Source organism: Rousettus aegyptiacus, unplaced genomic scaffold (assembly GCF_014176215.1).
Source record: "Rousettus aegyptiacus isolate mRouAeg1 unplaced genomic scaffold, mRouAeg1.p scaffold_m13_p_6, whole genome shotgun sequence".
NCBI classification, from domain to species: domain Eukaryota; kingdom Metazoa; phylum Chordata; class Mammalia; order Chiroptera; family Pteropodidae; genus Rousettus; species Rousettus aegyptiacus.
In genome coordinates, this window is record NW_023416309.1 from 107,637,630 (window position 1) to 107,660,827 (window position 23,198).

The 23,198-nt window shown below is 44.0% G+C and overlaps 1 protein-coding gene and 1 long non-coding RNA gene across 8 annotated transcripts in view; both read left to right on the forward strand.

The window, feature by feature from the left end:
* Positions 1-9,046, forward strand: part of KCNJ16 (potassium inwardly rectifying channel subfamily J member 16) — a 170,992-nt gene extending 161,946 nt beyond the window's left edge. For 6 of the 7 annotated variants that reach the window (XM_036222586.1, XM_036222587.1, XM_036222584.1 and 3 more), the window contains one exon: positions 5,566-9,046. In XM_036222586.1, coding sequence (XP_036078479.1) covers positions 5,613-6,839 — 1,227 coding nt within the window. In that variant the 5' untranslated portion in view covers positions 5,566-5,612 and the 3' untranslated portion in view covers positions 6,840-9,046. Of the gene's footprint in view, positions 1-355; positions 3,933-5,565 lie in introns of those variants that run through there. The other variant, XM_036222588.1, reaches the window with a different exon arrangement.
* Positions 9,047-17,909: 8,863 nt separating this feature from the next.
* Positions 17,910-23,052, forward strand: LOC118603939. Its single transcript, XR_004951482.1, has 3 exons — positions 17,910-18,318; positions 19,506-19,579; positions 22,668-23,052. It is a non-coding gene; the product is annotated as an uncharacterized LOC118603939 (long non-coding RNA).
* The last annotated feature ends 146 nt before the right edge of the window (positions 23,053-23,198 follow it).

A 23,198-nucleotide genomic window follows, 5' to 3' on the forward strand; every position in this document is an offset into this window, starting at 1 on the left:
TAGAGAAAACGTGGTGGGGGTCGGATTACAGGATAGTTAAGATTCTGTGCTCGCTTGAGGGTGTTATCTCTTTTGAGGAGTATGACTTCTGGCATCTCAAAGGAATGTGTTAACCTAGATATGCAGGAACAATGGGCAGGGCCAGCTTAAGGCAAAGATAAACCTTTACTAAAAAGCTTTAGGCCTGGGGCGGGACTTCCCACCAGGACCCGCCCAGGTAGGAATTTATGATCGGATCACCCTGCGAGGGAGGTTACTTTCCACAGAATGAATCCCTTTTTTCGTCCATCATAATTACCTTGTGAATTTCTTTACTTTGTTAAATTTGCCAGGCTCATTGTCTTGTTTCCTTGAACTGAGGGTGTTTGTGTGTGTGTGCATGTATGTTTGTAGACAAGGAATAGGGGCTCTCATTCTGTAACAGTTGTGAAAAGGGACAAAAAATGACGTGGTCCCTGGGGTGGGGGAAGGACGGAGTAGGAGCCCAGGTGGCTCAGTGGTAGGAATCGGCACCATCCCTGAATTTAAGCAGCAGTGTCTGTTGGGAACCGCACGTCATCTGCCCTGCTGTGGTGCGAGGAGAAAGCTCTTCAAGGGGGTTAAAACAGGTGCCATGCTGTTTTACAGAGGGGCCACCGACTCCTCATGGGATTCAGATTTGAGCAGGAATGATTGAATAGACACCGTGAGGCCAGCACAGTGAGAAATGGCTTCCCATGAGTGATCTCGTTCAAACCTCACAGCAGCTCCGTGGCGTGGGAGTCGTCCTTGCATCCTGGATGAGCACCTGAGGTTCAGAGACCTGGAACCAGAGTTGCTTCCCAGCTCATGGGCTCTATATCATACCAAAATAAAACCTTTTTTAATTTTTTTTTTTAGACTATTTCTTATAAAGGTAATTTAATTTTTAAGCCAGAATGATTGGGTATTATAATGCATATTACTTTTGTGTGCTATCTTGACATCCAGAAAAATGAAGAAACATAATTCCAGACTCCACATTTCTTCTACTTTACAAAACACAGCATCGTTTGGGCTGAGGCGGGATTTCCAACTAGTTAAGGAAAAGTTGGGCCAGAGAGAGGAACCGCGGGAAAAGTTCCCAGCAACTTGGGATTTCTGCTTCTCCGCCCCTGCACCAACTTTAAATTTGGTCGTTTGCTCATTCTACGTTAGACATAAGTCCTTTCCTATCGTGAACTGGCACAAAACTTTCTTAAACTGATTCAGAAGGAGAAATCGTAAGGTGATATCTGGAAAGGTACAACCCACGTTCGCTGAGAAGCTGGACCAAGGTCGGGAGGGAGAAGGGAGCGCAGAGGGATCAGAAACCACAGGTCAGCTCGAGGCCTGCTCTGGGGACGGCGGCAGCTGAGAAGGAAAGGGGGCAGCGCCGTGGATCTGTCAGCAGAGGAGACGCTTCGAAGCTGGGGAGACAGGGAGGGAGTGTTTGGAGCCCTCTGGACAGTATCTAGGAGGTAGTGGGTGAAGCGGGCGTTGACTGGCTTCCGAAGGGCCCCACCTGGGTGTCTGGTGTCTTTGGAGGATTCCAGGCAAGATAAGGCTGAGGCATCATTCCAAGGCAGCGAGTTGCAGGACGAGTTTTGAGCAAAATAGCCTAACATGTTTGGGTTCTGTTTTAATGTATTAGCACCCCTCTTTCCTTAGCAACCCACACGTGCCCTCCGACCGCAGCTCCCCTCACTGACCCTCTGCCCCCTCCCCTCACACCCAGAGCTCCACACGGCCTGTCTTTAAAGGCGATGCCCTGTACTCGAAATCGAGGCCATCTTTGCTAGCCCGCACCCCAACCGCTCTCACGTTTCCACTATGATTTATCTTATCTAATAGCTGCCAGGAAAGCGACTTGCTTGCTGGCGATTTCACAAGTCATTTACATTGGAAAGAAGGGTACTTGCTAAGCTGAAAGGCCATGAGCATTAGCAAATAAATTTTACCCAAGGTGTTTTAGGCCATTATTTGTGGTTACTGTTACTGTATTTATATTAAGTAGATCTAGAGACAAGATGAAATTTTACCATCAAAGTGACACAGGGTTATAAAGTCTGAACCATTGTGTTCTACCCTCAACATGCTAATAAAAAGCTTAAGCTTGAAGAATTATCTGCAAGAGTAGTCTGCTTGGTAAATGGCTGAATTTGAGAGGCTGTGGCAAAAATGGCAGAGGAATTGCTTCAAAATCGGTGAGTCCAGCTGAGGCACTTTTGTGTATTGAGAGACAAGACAGGTATGCAGGATGTTAAAGGTATTCCCAGTCGTGTGCATAGCCCATTCGGAATGTGCCAAGTTAGTAGTTTTCTCCTCTACTTCATGTAAAGATCTAGAAAACTGAGGATGAAATGCAGATCTCACTGGTCAAAGTAGATTAAGGAACCTTTTTCAATGTCTGAACACAAGGAAGGGGGCCTGAGAAAAGTCACCCTCTAAGTCTCTCTCTCAGGGGTCCCTGTGAGATGAAGTGACTTGGGAGGTTTCACAGCACCGTCCCGAGTAATTGTAATGAGCTTCGGTGGCATTCCAGGAAACAGCCGCATCCCGGCCTCGCACCCTCTCCCTCTACGCCGCACCTGTGAGGCACCTATGAAAGAAACTCTGTGTCACGGCAAAGACATAGGCCTTTTCCTGCCTCTGCCGTTAACCACCCGGCGAAACGATGTCACGCTGGTGCAGAAGGCGGACCTTACGTTTAAACTCTGTACTCCACAATTTTGTAATTACAGTGGTCAAATTTCCATTTTTAATTTAAAAAAAAAAAGAATTTTGCCACCAAAGAATTGGCCACCATCACTTTCTGAAGAGCAAGGAGCACAACACGTAAAAAGGAAATACAGAGGCAGGGACGTCGCAAATGCTTTGTCATGGCGGAATCGATGGCGACGAGGTGATTTTGAAAGCTTAAGGCACATTTGAATCCAGGCTTTAATCCTGAGAAACGCAGATGTTACATAGAGACCGTCCAGTCGATCAACAAGCCTTATCCTCTATTACTTAATTGCAGATAATTGAAAAAGTGCTCAAATAAACACAGTATACGAAACAGAGGAAGAAATGTTCATTTTGTCTAACCATTTTTGGCAAAAGGGCCTCCATAAACTTCTTTGCTCGCTGTGGAGCCTGAGAAATGGTTAAGACTAAATAACATCAGTTGGTTATGATTTATCATCTAGCTTAAAAACAATCGCCTTTTAGAAAATGCATCCTTTACATGGCTTGGAGAATCAAAGGTAGGCGAATAAACTGCATGCCCCTGAATAGAATCTGAAAGCTTTTCTCCGGATAAGTTGAAGTGAATGACCACAGTGATGAACCACAGCTGAGGGCATGGTGGATTTGGGGCAGAATCCTTACAGATTGTAACTCTATCCCTGAAACTGTTAACTCTGTTCAGAAATAAATTTGCCGCCTATTCAAATTTGCTCACGTGTTGCTTATATTAATTGCAAATTCATATACCAATCAGCATACTGCCGAAGGTGTTTTAAAAACGGCTTGTTTATAAAAGCTGCTGGCACCGCTGGAATTCAAAATGATGCCAGAAGAATGCCATTTCAAATAAAACTCTCTTCGCCTTTGGCAGCAGAAAAGAGCGGGGTCACACAGTAGTTCTTGATTTATGAACTTGCTTTCTCGTTCTCAGACTCCCACGACATGTACGGTCCCTTTAAGGAACTGGGTTGGATGCTCTGAACAAGAAAACAATCCTACCTCCGAATCTGCGTTTTAATTAAAAGTCATATGGGCCTGTGATTATATAACTGGTCCCATTCTCATGCCTTGAACGATCAGGGAAAAGAGTGGAGACTGAGAACCCTTGAGCAGCTGTCATTCAATGACAAAACAGACTGGAATCTACGAGGAATGATATATGCTGGGGACAAAATTTGTGGAAACATGTTACATTCAGCATTCCAGTAAGCATTTTCTCAGCCCCCAGTCACATCCTGAAATTATACAACTGTCTCCCCCCAACGCGGCTGAAGTGCTGACAAAGGGGAGGATGTCACTACCCAAAGCATCTAGAGGAGGGTGGGTGAAGTGGCCGGGGTGGGCGGGTGGATAGAGAGAAACTCCTACATGCCTTGCAGGATTTCTTGGCGGTAAGCGGAGTGTCCATCTTCACAGTGGTCCAGCAGACAAAGTGTTTATTGTAAAGTGGGCCTGATCCCTGGAGAGCAAGAAAAATGATTCCGTTTGCCTGGAGGGAAATTTACTGGTAATTAACTCATTCGTCCCTTTGGCAGCCTGGAAGGTCCTGAAAAAGTACTTAGTGATTAATTTCCTTGGTTGGTTTCAAGGAAGGGGGTCTCAATGTCAAGAACAGTATTATCGTTTTTCAGTGTAACGGTGGCTCTTCTAGTTTCCTCTCCTTACGTGCACCAACCCCATCTAGCACAGGTAGACTGGCTGGAAAACGCATTCTAATAATTATTAAACCATTCAAATTGGGCTGTAGTGACATCTTAGTTTTGTGTGGAGGTAACTGAAGACCATTTAACATTGACGAGCTGGGAAAACCATTGGCTTATATCGTGAATGCTAAAGATGACAAGAACTGTACATTCTGCCTAGATTTTTTTGAAGACTGGATTTGGGGGGAGAAAAATGATTTTGCCTCGGGGTGGCTGGGCAAGCCTCCGGGACACACCGAAGTCGGAGGGAAGGGTCCATGGGAAGCATGCGCCCTTTAAGAGGGAAATAAGATTAGCGACTTTGGCAAATTGTCGACTTCTCTTCAGAGGCAAAGAGAAGAGTTTCTGTTGCCAAAAGAGAAAAATAAAAGGGGGGGGGGGGGTGAGGGGATGGATGTTATGAGACAAAGGCACAGGCAATGTTACACCTTATTGAAAGCTGAACTGGGAGTGGTTTTAACTCCTCTGGGGTTAAGAAAGATTTTTTTTTTCCCCTCTGGAGACTAAAGGTAGAGGGGTAGGGTAAGGGAGCGGGATCTGAAGCAGAGTCCCTATCAGTCCTGTTCTGTCCTGGGAAGTACACAAGGGGGACAACCTCCGTGGAAGAGGGAGGAAGCGACCGATGCTGAAGGTGAGGGACCACCTGTCATAGCCGCCGCCACGTAAGTTACCTTTTAACCTGAAGGTAGAAACTCCTACCTGCCTCCTCCTCCTAAGGAAAGCTGCCTGATTTAAACAGAAAGCTTTTAAGATGGCTAGACAAGTAACTGAATTATGACTTTTTGCACTGATCATCTGTTTTCTAAATGCTCTCATCCTGCAAGAGTCTACAAAAATAAGATTTTTTTTTTTTATGTCAGTTCAGAAAAGGTCGTGAGGCTTCATTTGGGATAATCACAGTGTTTACTTAAGCTTTATTCATTTATAAAAACGCTATTTTCTCTAATTGCATATTTCGTTCCTCTAATGACCGAGTTGAATTCTAAAGCTGAAATGAGCAATCAATACCGAGAGTCCGTCATCCCAATACAGCGGCAGTTCTATCTCAGATGGCCTCGGATGGCTTCAGATGTGGCAGGTGGCTCGGAAGCTGGGCACCGAACGCTAAAGCGGGTCTCTCCGTCTGTCATTCCAGGTGCTAACTGAGACTCGGCGCCGCGCGGAGAGCAGCCCCGAAGCAGCATGAGCCGCCGCGGGGACGCGCCGTTCCCGGGGCTCCCGGCGGCCGAGCGGGGCCGGGCGCGGCGGCGGCTGCTGCACAAGGACGACGCGTGCAACGTGTACTTCAAGCACATCTTCGGCGAGTGGGGGAGCTACGTGGTGGACATTTTCACCACGCTGGTGGACACCAAGTGGCGCCACATGTTCGTGATCTTCTCGCTGTCCTACGTGCTGTCCTGGCTGGCGTTCGGCCTGGCCTTCTGGCTCATCGCCTGGCACCACGGCGACCTGCGCGGCGGCCCCGGCGACGCCGAGGCCGCCCAGCCCTGCGTGGAGCACGTGCGCTCCTTCGCCGCCGCCTTCCTCTTCTCGCTGGAGACGCAGACCACCATCGGCTACGGCCACCGCTGCGTCACCGAGCAGTGCGCGGCCGCCGTGCTGGCCGTGGTGCTGCAGTCCATCGCCAGCTGCGTCATCAACACCTTCATCATCGGCGCCGCGGTGGCCAAGATGGCCACGGCGCGCAAGCGGGCGCAGACCATCCGCTTCAGTTACTTCGCGCTCGTGGGCATGCGGGACGGCAAGCTGTGCCTGGCGTGGCGCATCGGCGACTTCCGGCCCAACCACGTGGTCGAGGGCACCGTGCGCGCGCAGCTGCTGCGCTGCGCGGACGACGGCGAGGGCCGCGTGACCATGGCCTTCCGGGACCTGAAGCTGCTCAACGACCAGATCATCCTGGTCACGCCCGTCACCGTGGTGCACGAAATCGACCACGAGAGCCCCCTCTACGCGCTCGACCGCAAAGCCGTGGCCAAAGACGACTTCGAGATCCTGGTGACCTTCATCTACACCGGCGACTCCACGGGCACCTCGCACCAGTCTAGAAGCTCCTACGTGCCGCGGGAAATCCTCTGGGGCCACAGGTTTAACGACGTCTTGGAGGTGAGGAGAAAGTACTACAAAGTGAACTGCCTGGAGTTCGAGGGCACGGCGGAGGTGTACGCCCCCTTCTGCAGCGCCAAGCAGCTGGATTGGAAGGACCAGCAGCTCCGCGGCGCGGGGAAGGCCCGCGCGCCCGGCGCGGCGGACCCCAGGGTCAGGAGGAGGTCGTTCAGCGCGGCCGCCGTTGTCAACAACTGCGAAAGCCGGGAGGAGACCACGGCCTCCGCGGATGAGTGTAATAAGGACGCGCCTTACCAGAAAGCGCTCCTGACTTTGAATAGGATCTCTGTCGAATCCCAGATGTAGTCCAGCCTGTAACTGTCACCGCGCAGTCATCGTCCTGATAGCCCGTCACCGAAAGGCAAGTAGTTGTCAACAGCGCTTCGAAAGAATGTTATAGCTGCGCTCGATGCTGATGGGGAGTAAGGAGAGCAGGTTAAACTTGATAAAAGGTCATCTAAAAATGACGTAGTAGCCAATCGTTTAAACTTTTTTTTCTGTGTGTGCTGGCAAATTTGGTATAGCGATGCTATTAAGAGCCTAATTGATTAATATAAATTTCATCTCCTCTTATAATTCCATATACTTGTATCTTCGGTTGGAGGTGTGATATTCTATAATAGGGAAGAAAGGTAGGATGCTGGAATAAGCAAAAATAGGACAGGCAACCAGCGTGAATAACAGCATTTTCAGTGTATCAAAATCGATGGTGTAATGGGCGCTTTCTCATGAAACCATAGTGTCATCTAACCAAGACGTGCAAGGCATGCGTTCAGTGGATCGTGATGCTGAGATATCTAACTGTGGCAACGACAGGCCTGTTCCAGTCACTGTGTTTGTCCCTCGGGGTCTCTCAGTGTCAGCAGGCCGTTAGCAGTGGCAGTAAATAGACAGCGCCACCAATGCAGACAGTTCTCTCTCAGCCACTTGCCCAGGTAGTGATCGCTGAGCCCTGGAAGCTATTTTTTTCTCTAACCCACGAGGCAGAAGAAAAGTTCATGTTATTATTCACAGCAGCGTTTCCCTCTTAAATGTCCTGGTTGACTCCAGCAAATAGCTTTATGTGGAAAAGCAGGAATACAGCAGCCCTGAACTTTGGGGTTCTCTGATGGGGGCGGGGGGTGCTTTCGATGCCCACCTCCCAGCTTCTCCAAGGACAGAGTGAGGAACAGGACCATGGAGATGGGGTGAGGGCCTGGTTGGCAGCGATCAACATTCTCTGACTCTGGACGGAAATGTGGCACGTGTCCCAAAGGATTGAACTCCGGGGGCTCCACCGGAGATGGACCATTGAGAGCAGGGGAGGGTGCCTCGGGAAAGGTGTTTATTTGTGCCCAGAAGTGGTTCGGTATGCTGCCTGTCCTGGTCCCTTTACAAAACATAAGTGACTTGAACTGTAGATTTTAAGAAGCTCTTCCATTGAACTTGGAACAATCATTTAAATCGAAGGTTTTGTGAAATATAATTAAGGAGATTTTAATGCGCATTAACTAAATGCAGAAGCTGAGGGCTATAGAGTCGCTTAAATCTGAGGACCTGAGATACATCTGTATGTTCTATTTCCATGTTAAAAGATGTTAATTATGATTAAGTACAAATTCAATCACCTGTGATTAAAGAGTCACTTTAAGCTTTATAAATTGAAGAGTTGTTAGCTACATTCGGAATTATCTGTATGTTTTTTAACATTGTTGCCAAGTTGGTAATAAGTACGCGCCACCATTTTATGTTTATTTAAATATGTATACGTACAAAAAGGTTTTGCTTTTTCCAGAATCTCTCTTTCTCTCTCTCTTTCTCTTTCCCCATTTAAATTAAAGTGCACAAGTAAATTGAGCTGAGTCACATACTGCAAGATTACCAAAATATGTAGGTATATAAAGTGTTTCTTTTGTTTTTATTCTTTTTACTCCTTTTTCCTCCTTCCATCTCTTCCGTCCTTTTCCCTTCCACCCTCCCTCCTTGTCTTCTTTTTGCCTATGAGCGACAAAATCATGTTTTAAACGCACATGTGCAAATCTTCTATTCCTGTTTATAGATAAGAGATTTGTTCGGGTCACAAGTTGCAAAACTGTCTTGAAGCTTTAACATCAGAGATATAAATAATGCATTTTTTTTTTTTTTGTCTTGCTTCGGGAGTGCAAAGTCCATGTTTAAATCACACTCTAGATTCAAGCTTTCTAGCAGCAATTACTCAGCAAAATTAGAGAACTACCATGTACTACGTAGGGGACAGCCACTACAACAGACAGTGCCACCCCACGCCCTTCAGTTTCTTATCACTTTCCTTTGCTTCCTGGACTCTGCCTGCCCGTGATCTTGCTCTGCGACTGTCAGAATAGAGGCGTCAATGTTCAAAAACACATTCTGTTATCAAATCTTCTTACCCAGAATAGCAGGTAGACTCGGCATTCCCATGTCATATTTATCTCTAATCTTCTGTTTAGATTTATAACATACCGTGACACCCCAATCAGTTACTTAATAATAAAGATCTTAAAAGAATGCAAAAATGTCTGCGCATGTGCTTATGTTCTAAGGAGCATAAACTGCAGATGTGGCCAGCGTCAGGAGCATCGAACCACAAAAAGAGGTTGCTGCCTCACGGAATTAGAACGGAGGCGGAATTATGAACCATTCTTATGGGTTTAGAAGAGCTACATCCAAATTAACAATCAGCTGCTTCTGTCAACATTGCGAGAAGGCTCTGTGCAAAATGGCATTTCTAGTTTCAAAGGGATGAGACGTAGGTAAAACATATTTTTCATTTCTTTTACCCCTAACGATAAAATTGTTCAGTGAACTTAATCGGGTGGCAAACACGTGTGCCGTCAAGGCATTGGTTGTCCCACTGTGTGCTACAGCCTGAGAGCGGGCCCCACAAGAGTGGAGCGTGGGGCGCGAGAAGGAACTGCCATTTTCACAGACCACCAGCTCATCAAACTCGATGAGGCGCTTTGCACAGATACGCTGAATCCCTGCGACAAAACGGGTGGGTGGGTATTTTTAATTTCCATGTCATCAAATATCTCAGTTTCCACCTCTCCCTGACTGACACATTCCCAGTTAGGACAACGATGTGCCCAGGTTAAAAAAATTTTTTTTTTTTTAAATTGCAACTGTGCTTTCTGGCCTCCCATGCAGCTGGGGGGGGGGGGGGTTGCTTAAGTGGCGTAGCTCTGGCCCAGGAGACATCATCAGAACTCTCTGGGAGTGACCTTTGAGAAAGCTCTTTCTCTGGGGCTGGCTTAGCTGGCAGGTGCCCTTGTACCCCCTGCATTCGTCCCTCTCCTCACCTAGACCTCAGCTCTGGTAGTTGATGCTCCTGCGGCCTCTTGTGAGAATAAGAATCAAGGGAAATTGGAAACGAAGGAAAAAGTGCACCCCGCGACTGCATTATCTTCTGACTTCTTCCGCGTGCGTGGAAATAAATATGATTTCTAACTGACCCGGTGCACAATTTCTCCAAAGGCGATGACACAGGAAACGCAAGGCCGGGAAGGAACTCGTGATGCGCAAGTTGGGTCCGGCTCGTACAAGACGTCCGATGGAGCTGGTCTCTGTGGAAACCATAGATTGTCCGGGAAGTCAAGGAAATGCCACTATTATTGTAAAACAAACACAAAAGAACGGCCTTCGGCCTGGAAAGCCCTCTGAGACACTAATGGCTGAGTGACCTTGGCTGAGTGACCTTGATAAGAGGATCGACCAGGCCTGCGGTCCAGCTGTCCTTTACCTTCTTCCTTCCTTCCCACGGAAGGACGGGTGTTGGTGTCTAACGGGACTCCCACTGGGGCTAGGGACCTGAACCCCACTGGGACTGTGTTTCAGACCCCCAGGGGGGCCCAGCTGCCTCAGACTCTAAATACCAAGGAACCTAGATCCTTACTTCACAAGTTTGTATTTCATTACCTCCGCATTGGCCAGGGTACGTGCAAAGTAAATTCTCTTTTGGGGAGCGGGGCACCAAATTCTGCTCAGTTTAAAGCATTCTGTTTGCTCTACTCATCTCATCGTAAATGTTGGCTCTTCTGCTCTGAGTGTTTGCAAAGCGCACGTGTGTGTAAGCCCTTGTGTTTTTTTTTAAGGTAAGTTTTGCCTGTGGACTTCTAGAAACCACCCCTACACACCCTTGGTACTCTGTAAGGCACGAAAGCCCTGCCTTAATTCTACATTTGGCGTGGCCTCTCTCACTTTCACTTTTAAAGAAGCAGTATGACCCATGCGCTGCCCCCCCACACACACACAGAATGCCAGTGGGGGCAACGGGGGCACACAGATTGAGCAGCAGGGAGGAGGCACTTGGCAAATGGTCTGCAAAGGTTCTGGATGTGAGGTCTGTGAAAGCGAAAGCTAGTAACAGAGCCTCAGTGCAGATCGATCTGTGGGCAGAGAGCAAGCAAGGACTCCTGCAGGGGCCTTGTCCTGAAGTGACAAAATCGCAGGGTTGCCAGGAAACCATCGTTGGTCTGCATGGCTCTGCAGCTTTTCTTCAGTAAGAAAAACCTTATGGCCAAGTGCCTTCCCAAGTTCATTTGCTGTGTTCGGTTTCCGAAAGCTGCTCCACGCGGTCCTTTCCGGCTGTGTGGTTGGGTCATGAGACTTGGCTGGGGCGGGGGGCAAGCCGCATCTTGCCTCATCATGTCACCCCGAGTTCCTTTCCTCGGGAATGTCCCTCCCTGTGGTCAGGGAGCTTTTGTGCAGAGTTTGGAGAGTGAATCAACATGGCTAAATGTTTTCAAGTACAATAGCCTCTTAGTGGCTGAGTACCAAGGCAGGGAAAACTTAAAAATAAATTAACTATTGCCTTTTGCTGTCTGGGCTCCTTGATTCATACTGTTTTATAAATATCACACAGTAAAAGAATACCGGATTTCGAGTCTGTCTATCTGTCACCCCCCAAAAAAGCGGCTGGACTGAGATCGAGGGTCTTCTAAATAAATAAGGTAACCTGAGCTGGGTGGCCACCAAAGTCCGGGCCCAGATGGACACTGGGAGCCTCGGCAGGCTGCAGAGAAACGGATCAATCATTTAAAGTTTTCAGCAAGCCCGGCGGATGAAAACCCAAACAGATTAAGTCTTGCTAAATTACATAATCAAAGCATGCTTTTTCCTCCATGCTATCATTTACCACAGGGGCCTGTAGAAACCTCCTTAATCACTATCTAAGTAACTTGAACTTGAGACAGAATGAGGCCCAAGAGGTTTAGACTCTGTGCAAACTTCTTTACAGAAAGTTATCAGAAACCTTCAGGTTTCCACATAAAATACTTTAGTCACGTGCAATGGAGTAAAGGCTCTTTATTTGAATTAGAAGCACATGCTACAGATCAATTATTTATTGTGCTGCCCATTGATTCTATCAGATAGCCAGTTTGCCTGGGGAGGGGAGGCTAGTCTTAGGGGCCATGGTAAGGACAAGGCTGGCAGCCTCTGCCTGCTGCCAGTTCCAGGACCAGCGACTCTTTTGGACATAGTTCATTTAATCAGATTCTCTTTTGCATATGAGGAACTCTCCAATTTAGAGGAGTCACGTGCCCAAAGTGACACAGGCATGGAAGGAAACAGGAAAGGCACAACCAGGGAAGATCATCCCCCAAAGCCTTTGAGTCATCGCGGGCAATAAGCAGCCTCAAGGCTGCCGGAGGTCGAGTCGTTTTTACTCTGTAATCATTCAACGGGGTCATTTCAAGACCGTTTGTGAAATAAAAGACTTATTTTTCTAGGAGTTAATTTGTCATTAACTATTTAGAAAGAGTGGAGTGTGGGCAAATTAAACAATGTGGGAAGCAGCTGGTAAGAGCAATGATGGATGAGGATAATCTCATCCAAAATGTGAACAAAAACTATGGAATTTAAATGAAAAAGGCTCACCTTCCCAGGGCAATTCGAATGCACAGTGGGGCACTCCCCTGTGCAAGAATCCGCTGTCTGAGTGGGAACATTTAGTCCCCTGGCAGGGCCAGCCTCAGGAAATGGGCAAACACCTTGAGCAGGGGGTTTTCTTGCATTAAATGGACACGGGCCATTCTTGAGGCTGGTCCTACAAGGAAAGGAGCCCAGCCTGAGAGAGTCACTAGAACCTGGGCCGACGTTGCCCGTCTTTATCGAAGGTACACCTGGAGCAACTTCACTGGCGTTTCTGACTCTTAGTTCCCTTACCGACAGGTTTCCTTGCGGTCTGAAGCGGCGATTATGAGAGGAGCAAGCTTAAAACCCAGACGGCCTACATTCGAATCCTATTTCTACTATTTTCTTTCTGTGTGTCCCTGGGCAATTTACGTAACCTCTCTGTGCCTCGGTGTTTTCATCCGTAAAGCAAGGAAAATAATAGTACCCACATCACAGTTGTCCTAAGGATCGAGTGAGATGCTATTTGCAAAGCACAGTACCTGACACACAATGAATGCCAATAAAATGCAAGGAATGACTATCATCGCCAACAGCAAACTTTTCATTTCTTTAAGTGTTTTGTCCATTAATTTACATTTCATAACTTTAACACTGACTTAAGCCAAAAAAAAAAAAAAAAGGTGCAATCATTTGGTGAAAGGAATAGAAATTATTCCCCATCAAAATGTAAATGATTTGTGCATTATCTATCTTACCCAAACCATTTTGGATTACATCCACCACACTTCTCTCGATTGTGTGAGGCGGCGTCAGGATCCAGCGCAATGGTACTTTGAGAATAAAAATTCTACTCTACTCAGATACACAGAAGGCTTAGTGAATGCAAGAACTCAGACTGCAGGTCTCACGGGACACTCGCTGTGTGTAAACCGCCTGCTGGGCATTCCATTTAAGCTGTTTCAAAAATATTAAGCTACTTTATATCATAATACCATGCAGTATACACAGACTTCTCAACACATTCCAGCAAATTAAAGGGATCCTGGGAAGAGCAGCCTCATTAGCCAAAAATGATCCATCACAACCCAAACAAGCTCCTGCTAATTGAACCTGGAAAAACCTGATGGCAGGAAGCAAGTATTGGCGTGAAAAATCTAATAACTAGAGTGCTAAACTTCTGATGAGGGCAACCCAAATTTACGACAAACTAACCAAGGACTTCTAATATGCTGTTAGATTTTATGAAAAGCCAGAACACTTAATCTATGGAAGTTACGGGGGGGATGTCCAGCAGTGGGGGGTGGCAGGGCGGGGGGGCGGGGTGCCAAGCCTTTGATAACCCTTTTTGTTATCATTAGCAGGTTAGGTGCCTTGCGTGGTGAATGACGAACAACTGTACCCGGCCAGCCTGTGTTTTGATTCCGTTTGGGAAAAAGTGTCTGCTTTTTAATATCCTCCCAACAGTTATGACTATGATCGCAGCACCTCGATTCCCAGACACCAGTGGTCTCTTAGTCCCCTGAGCATGAGAAAGATGGTCTAATATCAACACCAAACAATTCTAAAGAAATGGACAGCATGTTGGAATACTCTAGGCCGTTCTTCCCTATGTCATATCTGCAGTGGGATAGAAGGAAATAGCAATTTACAAATTACAAACATGAACCGTTACTGTAAACCAAAACTTTCGAAGTGGCTTTTTTATTTTTGTATTACAAATAAATATTAGAGTAGTCATGGAATCATGGATCTGAGCAACATCGGATCCATCAACAATATGAAGTTTTATTTATCCTTTTCTGGAAATGTCAAGTTATTATTCTTTGTTTAAAAGCTTTGGACAATAAATAAAGTGAGAGATCCACACACCTACGTGTCCTTCCTGGCATGGGAGATTGGGCGAAAGCAAAATATTAATGATTTTGCAGGCAGAAGAAAAAAAATTTTTTTTTTAAAAAAAAACACTTAATCTTTTCACCAAAGACCAGGGTGATTTGTTGGTCTTTTGAAATACCATAATGATAATAATAACAACTATTAATAGTAACAATTACGTAGAAGCCTCTGGTAATTGTAACTCTATTAGGAGGTTGAGCATTCTTGGTCACCATTGTGCCACCTTGTGGTCACAAGGGAACACTTTTTTTTTTTTTTTCCATGAAGTAAATCCATTACGTTATCTCCCCCACCCTTTCCCGCCCCTCCCCTTCTCTTGGATAATATTCTGAAGAGTAACTTGGGAACCACATTGCCAAGAAGGCCTCTGAGTGAAATATAATGGGCACCGCTCAAGTCAGCAAATAGCGTGAAGTGAAAAGTCACAGTGGCTTTGGTGTGAGTAGGGATATTCCAAGTGCTGGGTTTTTTCTTTGCTACCTCCATGTGGATTATATATTTAGAAGATGAAATTGGAGTTCATTTGGGTCGCCATTTTCAATACACAAATATAGAAATGGAAGTCTGGATCATGTCCACTGAGATCTAATAAATCGCCCAGCAATCTATTTATAGCAAGAGAAAGCAGCCAGAATTTAGGTATCAATTACTAATACTGTGTTAGAATAATCACATTGAAGCATGTATAGAAATAACTTAACAAACACAATTTTACTAATGAGCAAAGATTCGCTTTGTAAATATGTGCATTATAATCTTATAATTTTTATGCATTTCAAAGAGTTGTGATACATGTTTAAAGGATTTTTCTGTTTTCTAAATCCCACTTATGTCAGCATCCAGATGTGAAGAACAGAGAAAGATAAGATTGGCTACCTTCCCACAGAGTACTGTCTGCTAGGGACTAAATATCTTTTGTAACAAATTCAGCAATTTAATGGCCACTGTTTTATATTATCAGGGCCTGTTTGGTCAAGAATATAGTTTTGTTGGTTTTGTTTGTTTGTTTGTTTGTTTGTTTTTTACCTTCATCAAGGATGAAGGTATTGGAAAAAAATGTTTCGGACAATTTTCTCATAAGTAATGTGTGTGTGTGTGTGTGTGTGTGTGTAGAGAATGAGAGAGTTTAATTCTCACAGATGTACTGTCACACTAGTATTGGTTTTAAGTCTCTTCACCAATCTCTCGGTCTTTCTTTCCTTTGTCTTTAGATCTGCCAACTTTCTCTCCCAGTCTCTTTCTCTTATTCTCATTCTCTCTATATTAGTCTCCTTGTCTTTCTCTTTGTCTCTAATTTAAATTAGAACAAAATCCAAGAGGGTGGCTGATTTAGATTGGAATCCTAGCTCTGCGGATTACTGGTGCTGGACTCTTGGGCAAGCTATTAAAACTTCTAAGCCTGTTTCCTTACCTGTTGAATAGGGGTAGCGGTGCTTGCTTACCCATAAATTGTTGTAACAATTAAATGACACGTTGGATGTGAAACACTTAAAGAGAATACTTAGCAAAGAGTAAGCGGCCCATATGTGTTCCTGTCTTTGTTTTTATTGTCTGGAAAAGGTATCCATTCTTAATACTCAAATCCCTGTCATCACGAGATGCCCCAATATTGCCTCATTTAGAGGTGTAGTGTCACTACATATTAGAGATGTAGCTCGTAGAACTTTGAAACAGAAAAATCTCCCATGTACTTCTTCTAACCACTTTGTTAGTGAATCACATAATCAGAAGACATCTTGCCTGCAATCACATAATTAAGTAGCAGAACCCATACATGAATCTGTATCTTCTACTTGTACATCCCCACTCAGTTTGTTGAAATGAACAGTAACTCTCATTCTAAGCCATGGCTTTTTCTAACTAGTCTTTTTTCCTCCCTCCCTCCTTTCCTTCCTTCCTTCCTTCTTTCCTTCCTTCCTTCCTTCCTTCCTTCCTTCCTTCCTTCCTTCCTTCCTTCCTTCTCTCCCTTCCTCCCTCCCTCCTTTTCTTCCCTCCCTGTTCGTTTGTTTGCCAGAACTAGAATTTATGCAGTCAGTGAAGCAAGTTGCAGTACCCGATTTTTCTAAAATTCATTAATTCCTGCGTTCATATGTTGAGCATTTACTTTGTGTCCAGTAATTCCTACACATTGTGTAGGCAATAATGAATGAAAGAGAAAAATGATCTTGTCCTCTTGGAACTTATATTTCAGTAGAAGAGAGAACAAGTAAAGAAACATATACACAATTTAATGCCAAGCACACTTAAGTGCTATAAAAATAAATAGATGATAGATAGATAGATAGATAGATAGATAGATAGATAGATAGATAGATAGATAGACAGAGGAATGTATGGCACTAAGAGCAATTGGGTGCCACTTCAGGCAGGGTAGTTAAGGAAGGCTTCTCAGTTGAAGTAACATTTGCCCAGAATTTTAGAACAGAATATTCTAAACCTATAAGAAAGAAAATGAACCACGTGGATACCCAGGAAATAGAATTCCAAGCCCGTGCAAAGATACCAATGTGGAAAGAAGTTTGGGAGTCTGGCTGAGGAGTAGCGAAAATTAAAGAGTCCGTGTTGGCCAGATGTGTTTCAGGTGCTTATTAGACACACGAGTGGAGAGAACAAGAAGACGTTGTATGTGTGCGTTTGGGATTGAAGGTCAGACCCGAGGATGTCCCTTTGGGAGCGCTCTGCGTACACACGCCCTGCACGCCGTGGGCTTGCGTGAGATCTGCCGGGAACTGGACGGCAGGAGGAAGGCGTGGTACCGGAGCCAGAGGCTCAGCAGCAGCGCGAGGCCGAGACGTAAGGAAACTCACCAGGAAAGGATGGGAACGAGCAGGCGGTCTGCGAGAGACGAGGAAAGACGGAGAAGAGTGGGCGCTTGACAGCCAAGCAGAGAAGGCGGGCGGAGAAACTGTTGACTATTGTGCGGGAGAGAACAGACTTGACCGTGGGACTCAGTGCTGAAGACTTCGGAACCAGAGCCTGGGGCAAACGCTCCACGCAAGGATATTCAAGGGAGAATGAGAGACGAGGACGCAGTGAGCGCTTTTCAAAGGGTTGATAGACGGGGGAGAAGGTAAGTGAGGTGCGGGGTCAAGAGAAAATTTCCTTTTATTTCTTTGTGTTTTCTTTCTTTCTTTCTCTCTTTCTCTCTCTCTCTTTCTTTCTTTCTTTCTTTCTTTCTTTCTTTCTTTCTTTCTTTCTTTCTTTCTTTCTTTCTTTCTTTCTTTCTTTCTTTCTTTCTAGTGGGAAGTAGTTCAGCATGTTTATGAACAGATGGGGATGCTCCCATAGAGAGGAAAAAATAGACAATGTGGGAGAGAGGGGATAATTCAAGAAGCGCTGTTCTTGAAGAGTCGAGAAGGGTGGCATGCCGTCTCTCGGGGATGGAGAGGTGACGCTGGAGCCACGGATCCAGGAAGAGATGCAGCAGCAGATTTCACATTGGGGACCAGGGGACGAAAGGCTGGAGTTGGTCTGCTGTCTCTGCTTTTATTTTATTTTATTTTATTTTATTTTATTTTATTTTATTTTATTTTATTTTATTTTTGTTTTTATTTTATTTTATTTTATTTTATTTTATTTTATTTTATTTTATTTATTTTTTTCAGCATAATAAGCAAGGGGCTCGGTTGAGAGGGAAGGGTATTTAAGGTCCAAGTGGAGACAGGAAAGGTCCAAAGACTCACGTCAGAGACCAGGAGTGTGAACGGACCAGGGCCATGCAACTGGATTGCCTGTCCGTCTCAAAGTCCCCTTGGAAGTTTGGGGTCATGCATTTAAAGTAACATCAACCAACACAGCTGTGTATTTTTCTTCCTCTGTAACATTTACCAGAAGGTTTAGTCCCCAAGAATTGACCGGTTTAAAAAAATCCAGCTCTCCAAATGAACACGCTGTGTTTCTGTGACGGGCACATGCCCTGATGCACCCAGTAAAAGGAACAACTGATTCCATCTGCCCCTGCAACACGAATCGTGGGGATCCAGAAACGAGCAGCGAAACCTCACCGTTTTTGGCTGTGAAGAACATCTTACTTAACGTAAGTATTCCAAAGGGAAAACAAACAAACAAACAAACACCTCTGTCTCTTCGCAATACGCCAGCTCTCCATCTCTCTCTCTATGTGGTCCTATATGGCGACCACCTGTTGAAGGGAAATGTGTGAAGTGGCTTGGGACTCCACCCTCGTAGCCCATGGCTCTGTGTCCTATTTCACGAGCTTTGTAGTGTCTCATAGTGAAGCACAGCGAAAGGGGCCACGTGCTGAGCGCCACGAGCTAGGGAGCCAGTTTGCTTCACACTGAGATTGTTCTAGAACAGTGGCTGCCTGGCTCCCATAGGCTGATGCTGGAGCTAAACAGCAATCGACAGAGAAACAAAAATTTCAGTCAAACTGTTTATCCTCCTGAGAGTTTAAAATATATATATTTTTTCCATTCGCGGATTTGACTTTTTTTCTATATTTACATATAATGTCGAAACTGGTGTTTTCAGTTAATGGCGATCCAACCTCCCTCTACATACCCTCTCTTGCTAGTGATTTTCTCTGCAATGGCACCTTTCCATGGCCGCATTTTTAGAGGCGACAGGTCTGAATGAGTTTTAGGCTGCCCTGGTTTGGGGTATATTTATTCTTCATTACCCTTTTAGAACACAGTCTTTTCAAATTTATTTTTCGTATTTTAAAAATTCACTATTGCAGAGCACATAGTTAAATAGGGCTATTTAATCAACCTATCAGAACATAAGAATTAAGCAGGTTCTTTTTTATTGAAAGTGTAATAAAGACAGAGAGTGATGGATTCAAGTCTGATGATGGGTCTTTCAGAGAATAGATGAAGTATTTGTAAAGCTGCGTTTGGGTGTATATTAGGGCGTGCATTACGGTGTTGACTAATAAGTAATGATGCCAACAAATTCTAACTTAGTGTGTATTTTGTGTTTGTCATTGTAAATTCAATGGTGATATTTGAAGAGCATTTATGTTTACAGTAAAGTCATTTATCAAATAGCTACAAAAGATTCTTGATTTTTTTTTTTGACTATCATAACATATAAGCAAGAGAGAGGCTCACAAAAACTTGGTGGTATGCTTTTTCACAAATATTTACAAAGGAAACTCTCTCGAAGGTATCAATTGTACTATCTTTTTCTTCTCTCTCTCTCTCTTTTTTTTTTTCTGTAATGATAGCTGCCAGTATACTTCAGTATCTTTAATTTTTCTAGGAGCCTGAACGAAGGAAATCCATGTTCTTATAAGATCATGGTGTTGAAAAGACAGAACCTCATGAAAAACTAAGGTAATAACTCATATTTAACTGGTTTATATCATAAGCATTTAAGTCGACTCTCAGATGACTCACGTTCATGCAAAAGTTTTTAAAATTGATTATAACAGTTTTATTTCTAGTAGATGAAATAGTGAAAAAGGCCAAAAAATAAAAAATAAAAGGGATAAAATTTCTGCCTTTTTGGATTGGTAAAAGAGGTCCTTAAGGAAAATCAGATTCGATTCCTTTGTCCATGTTTGTAAAATAAAAAAAAAAACATGGTCAATGAAGATATTAATTTCTCTCTGAATTTTTGATGAATATTCAACCCCAAAGATCACTAAAATCCCTTTTCTAGATAAGACATTTCAATACTAAGTAGAAACGCTTTGGGGAAATCTTATATTGTTTGAAGTCATTAACGTCATCATTTCTGTTTCATTAGATTCTAAGACTCAAAATTCCACCAAAACGAATGAGTCGGCTTTACTTCTTTTTAATGTTTGGTGAATGCTGTTCCTAGAACTGCTTCTGGAATAGTCTGTTCTTTTTTAAATCCCACCCACCTTCATATTTGCTCTCCCCACCCCCTCCTCATTTGTGTTTTTATTTGATTCCTAAAGGCAATTCTGAACGTTTTACCCACATACAGCACATGATTTGGATAGATGATTGTTCTCTATGAAAGCATAGCCATTATGCTACTATCTTATTGTGGTAAGAAAAATTAATGTCTGGTGACTAAGCTATCCGAAGCAAGCTCACCGAAAAATCAAAATTTTCAGGAAGATTCTCTCATGTCAGGATTCGGTCGGCAGGGCCTGTCTGTGGGTTTAGCATTTCATATTATAAAAAATGCAATAACAGACCAGGGCAGGAGAGTTAACGATGGGATATGCTCTAATTTCTCTTCCCTTTAAAGAAAGTATTCAATGACCAGAAGTCCAAACGTCTTATCTATTTAATACTGAGCTCTTGATATTAAAATAAACCAACACATTTTTTTATGGAATCAGATTAAATTAGGCTCAAATGGGGTTCAGGGAGAAAAGACCAATCTTCTATTAATGCTTATACATTTCTAGTGGGAACAAGTCTTTGGTGACTTTGTACATTGGTCCCTAGAGGAAATTTGCCAGGATTTGTCTTTGATGAGGCATGATGAGAAAAGGTACACACTGAATTATGGTGAAATGTTCTTTTTATTTTTCATTTTTTTTCCTGATAAACCCAGTGAAGGAATTTCCCTGAGTATTATATTGTGTTATGTTATGTTATGTTATGTTATGTTATGTTATGTTATGTTATGTTATGTTATGTTATGTGATACGGTATCATATCATATCATATTATGTTATATATGGTATTAGACCTGAGATATGGGAGCCTGATCCATCAAAAATGCCACGGGCCACCACCACAGCCGCAGTGGGTGACTGTCTCCACATCTTTTTACATGAGCAATAGGTCTATGTTGGTTAATATATTGTTATTTTGAATTATTTTATTAGAGAGGCAACTCCCACTAATCTGTATATGTGTGTACAGGACAACGATCATCTATGTAGCTCATCATGGATTCTTCTGCATTATTTCTTACGTTAAAAAGTAGTGCATCAAACTAGTATTAATCTTGATAATTGGGCTTGTCGGTGTCTCTTAAGGTTCACACTTGAGTTGTGCAGAACCTGACCTGCCACATTCTGACCCTGGCACTGAAAACATATAAAAAGAGACGCAGACATAGACACTGACATCAACACGTACAGATATTTTTCCTCAAAAAAAAAAAAAAAAAAAAAAAAAAGAATCGTACAATATAACCCTCATTTAAAATTAAAAGAAGTTCTTAATGTTTTTCAAGACATCGCTTTTTGTTGTTGTTGCAAAATAATCCAGTTTATTTAGTTATTTGTTGCTTTCGATGTTGTTTCTTCGATCACCAAACACTCTTAAAGCAACGCCTAACGATAGCCAAGGAGACCAAATTCAAGGTTCGTTGAGTTGAAGCCTCCCAAAGCTAATCACTTGCCTGATAGTTTCTCAGACTCTCAGATCCATTGACAGAACAGTGAGTTTAAAACAGTCCAGCTACAGATTTGCAAAAATCAAGAAAATATATATGACGTTGAAAAATAGGTCCCATTTACTGAGTCTCCACGGAATTAATTCTGACATTCATTATTAATGTTAAGGATTGATAAAAGTAAACTGAAATCTATTTTCTACTTGGGAGCCGCTTAATTTAACGTGTGACAGAACTGGATCTAAATATGTCAACTGTAATTAGCTTGAGCAGAAAACATTTATTGTTTGAATACCTATTTTATACTTATCACACAGTTAATCTTAAATCTATGAGGATTTCATCTCCACTTTAACAAGGGGGTCCCAACAGTTAAATGAATCCTTCAATTAAATTCATTCAACCTATTAGAATCTGAAATGAGTAGCGTGCTCACTCTTTCTACCCACGTCGGCTTTACGCCCCACCGCATTATTCTGGGCCAGTGGTCAGCAAACGTTTTCCGCAAAGGACCGGAGAGTAGATAGTTTAGGTTTTGTGGGCCATATATGGTCTCCGTCTCATCCGGTCAGCTCTGCCATCCACTGCAGCACGAAAAGGGTCTGAGACCATCTGTAAGCAAATGAGTATCTTATTCTTCTTTCGCTTTCCCCCCTACCATTTAAATACATAAAAAACTCTTAGCTCGTGAGTTGTATAGATGGTGAACCAGATTTGGCCTGTGAGCTGTGGTTTGCAGACCCCTGACCAAGAACCATGGAAAGTGTGACACCTTTGATTTAAAATATCAGAAAGGCACAGATTTCAGAAAAAGGTTTTCTTTTCTATGGGTCTTGTATTACAAGGATCTTCTGGGTCATTTTCTTCCTATAGATACTTTCTGGTTAAAAATGTCCAATCCTATGAACAAAAAACAGGGGATATGTTTGGGAGAACTCATTTCATAGTGGGCCCTATCTGGTGCCAGGGAAGTTAATCAACACAAAGAATTGAGTTTTTTGAAGAATGGATTTTTAAGCAAGTGTCTTCCAGTGATGCCATCTTTAAATGTCTCTTTATTTTTCTCCTGGGTTTCTGCCTTTTCCATTTTAGGTCTGTTCTTCATCAGTACTTCTAATACAGCTAATGATATTTAAAAGTCCCCAAGACAAGCTCTTGTAGGTATCTGCTGATCTAGATATTCGAGCTCTGTGGCCAGGAAGCACGGAGGGGTGTTTCTGGAGGAATTTGTCAGCAGGCAGCAAGGAAGGAGGAGGAGAATGAAGGAGGGGGACAGAGCCACCCCAGTGGGACCCCCGCCAGAGTACCTGCTGCATGCCACGCTAGCTCTACAGGCAAGTACACGGCCAACGAGATGCATCCTCGGCCAGGGGCAAGAGCGCAGCTTCTCCCAACAGTGTGACAACTGATAACCTTGCTCTCCAACTGATGGAGAATTTCTAGAGGATAAAAGGAAAAGAGAAGAGGGGGGAGGAAGGCAAGGGGACTGTTGGGCCCTTCCGGGGTCGGGGTGGGAGAAAAGGAGAGGTGGCAGCCCCATTCTGTCCACTTTCAACTGGCCCAACTCGGTTTGCTCATCTAACGAGGCCTCTGCTGCAGAGTGAGGACAGAGAGGACTTTGGA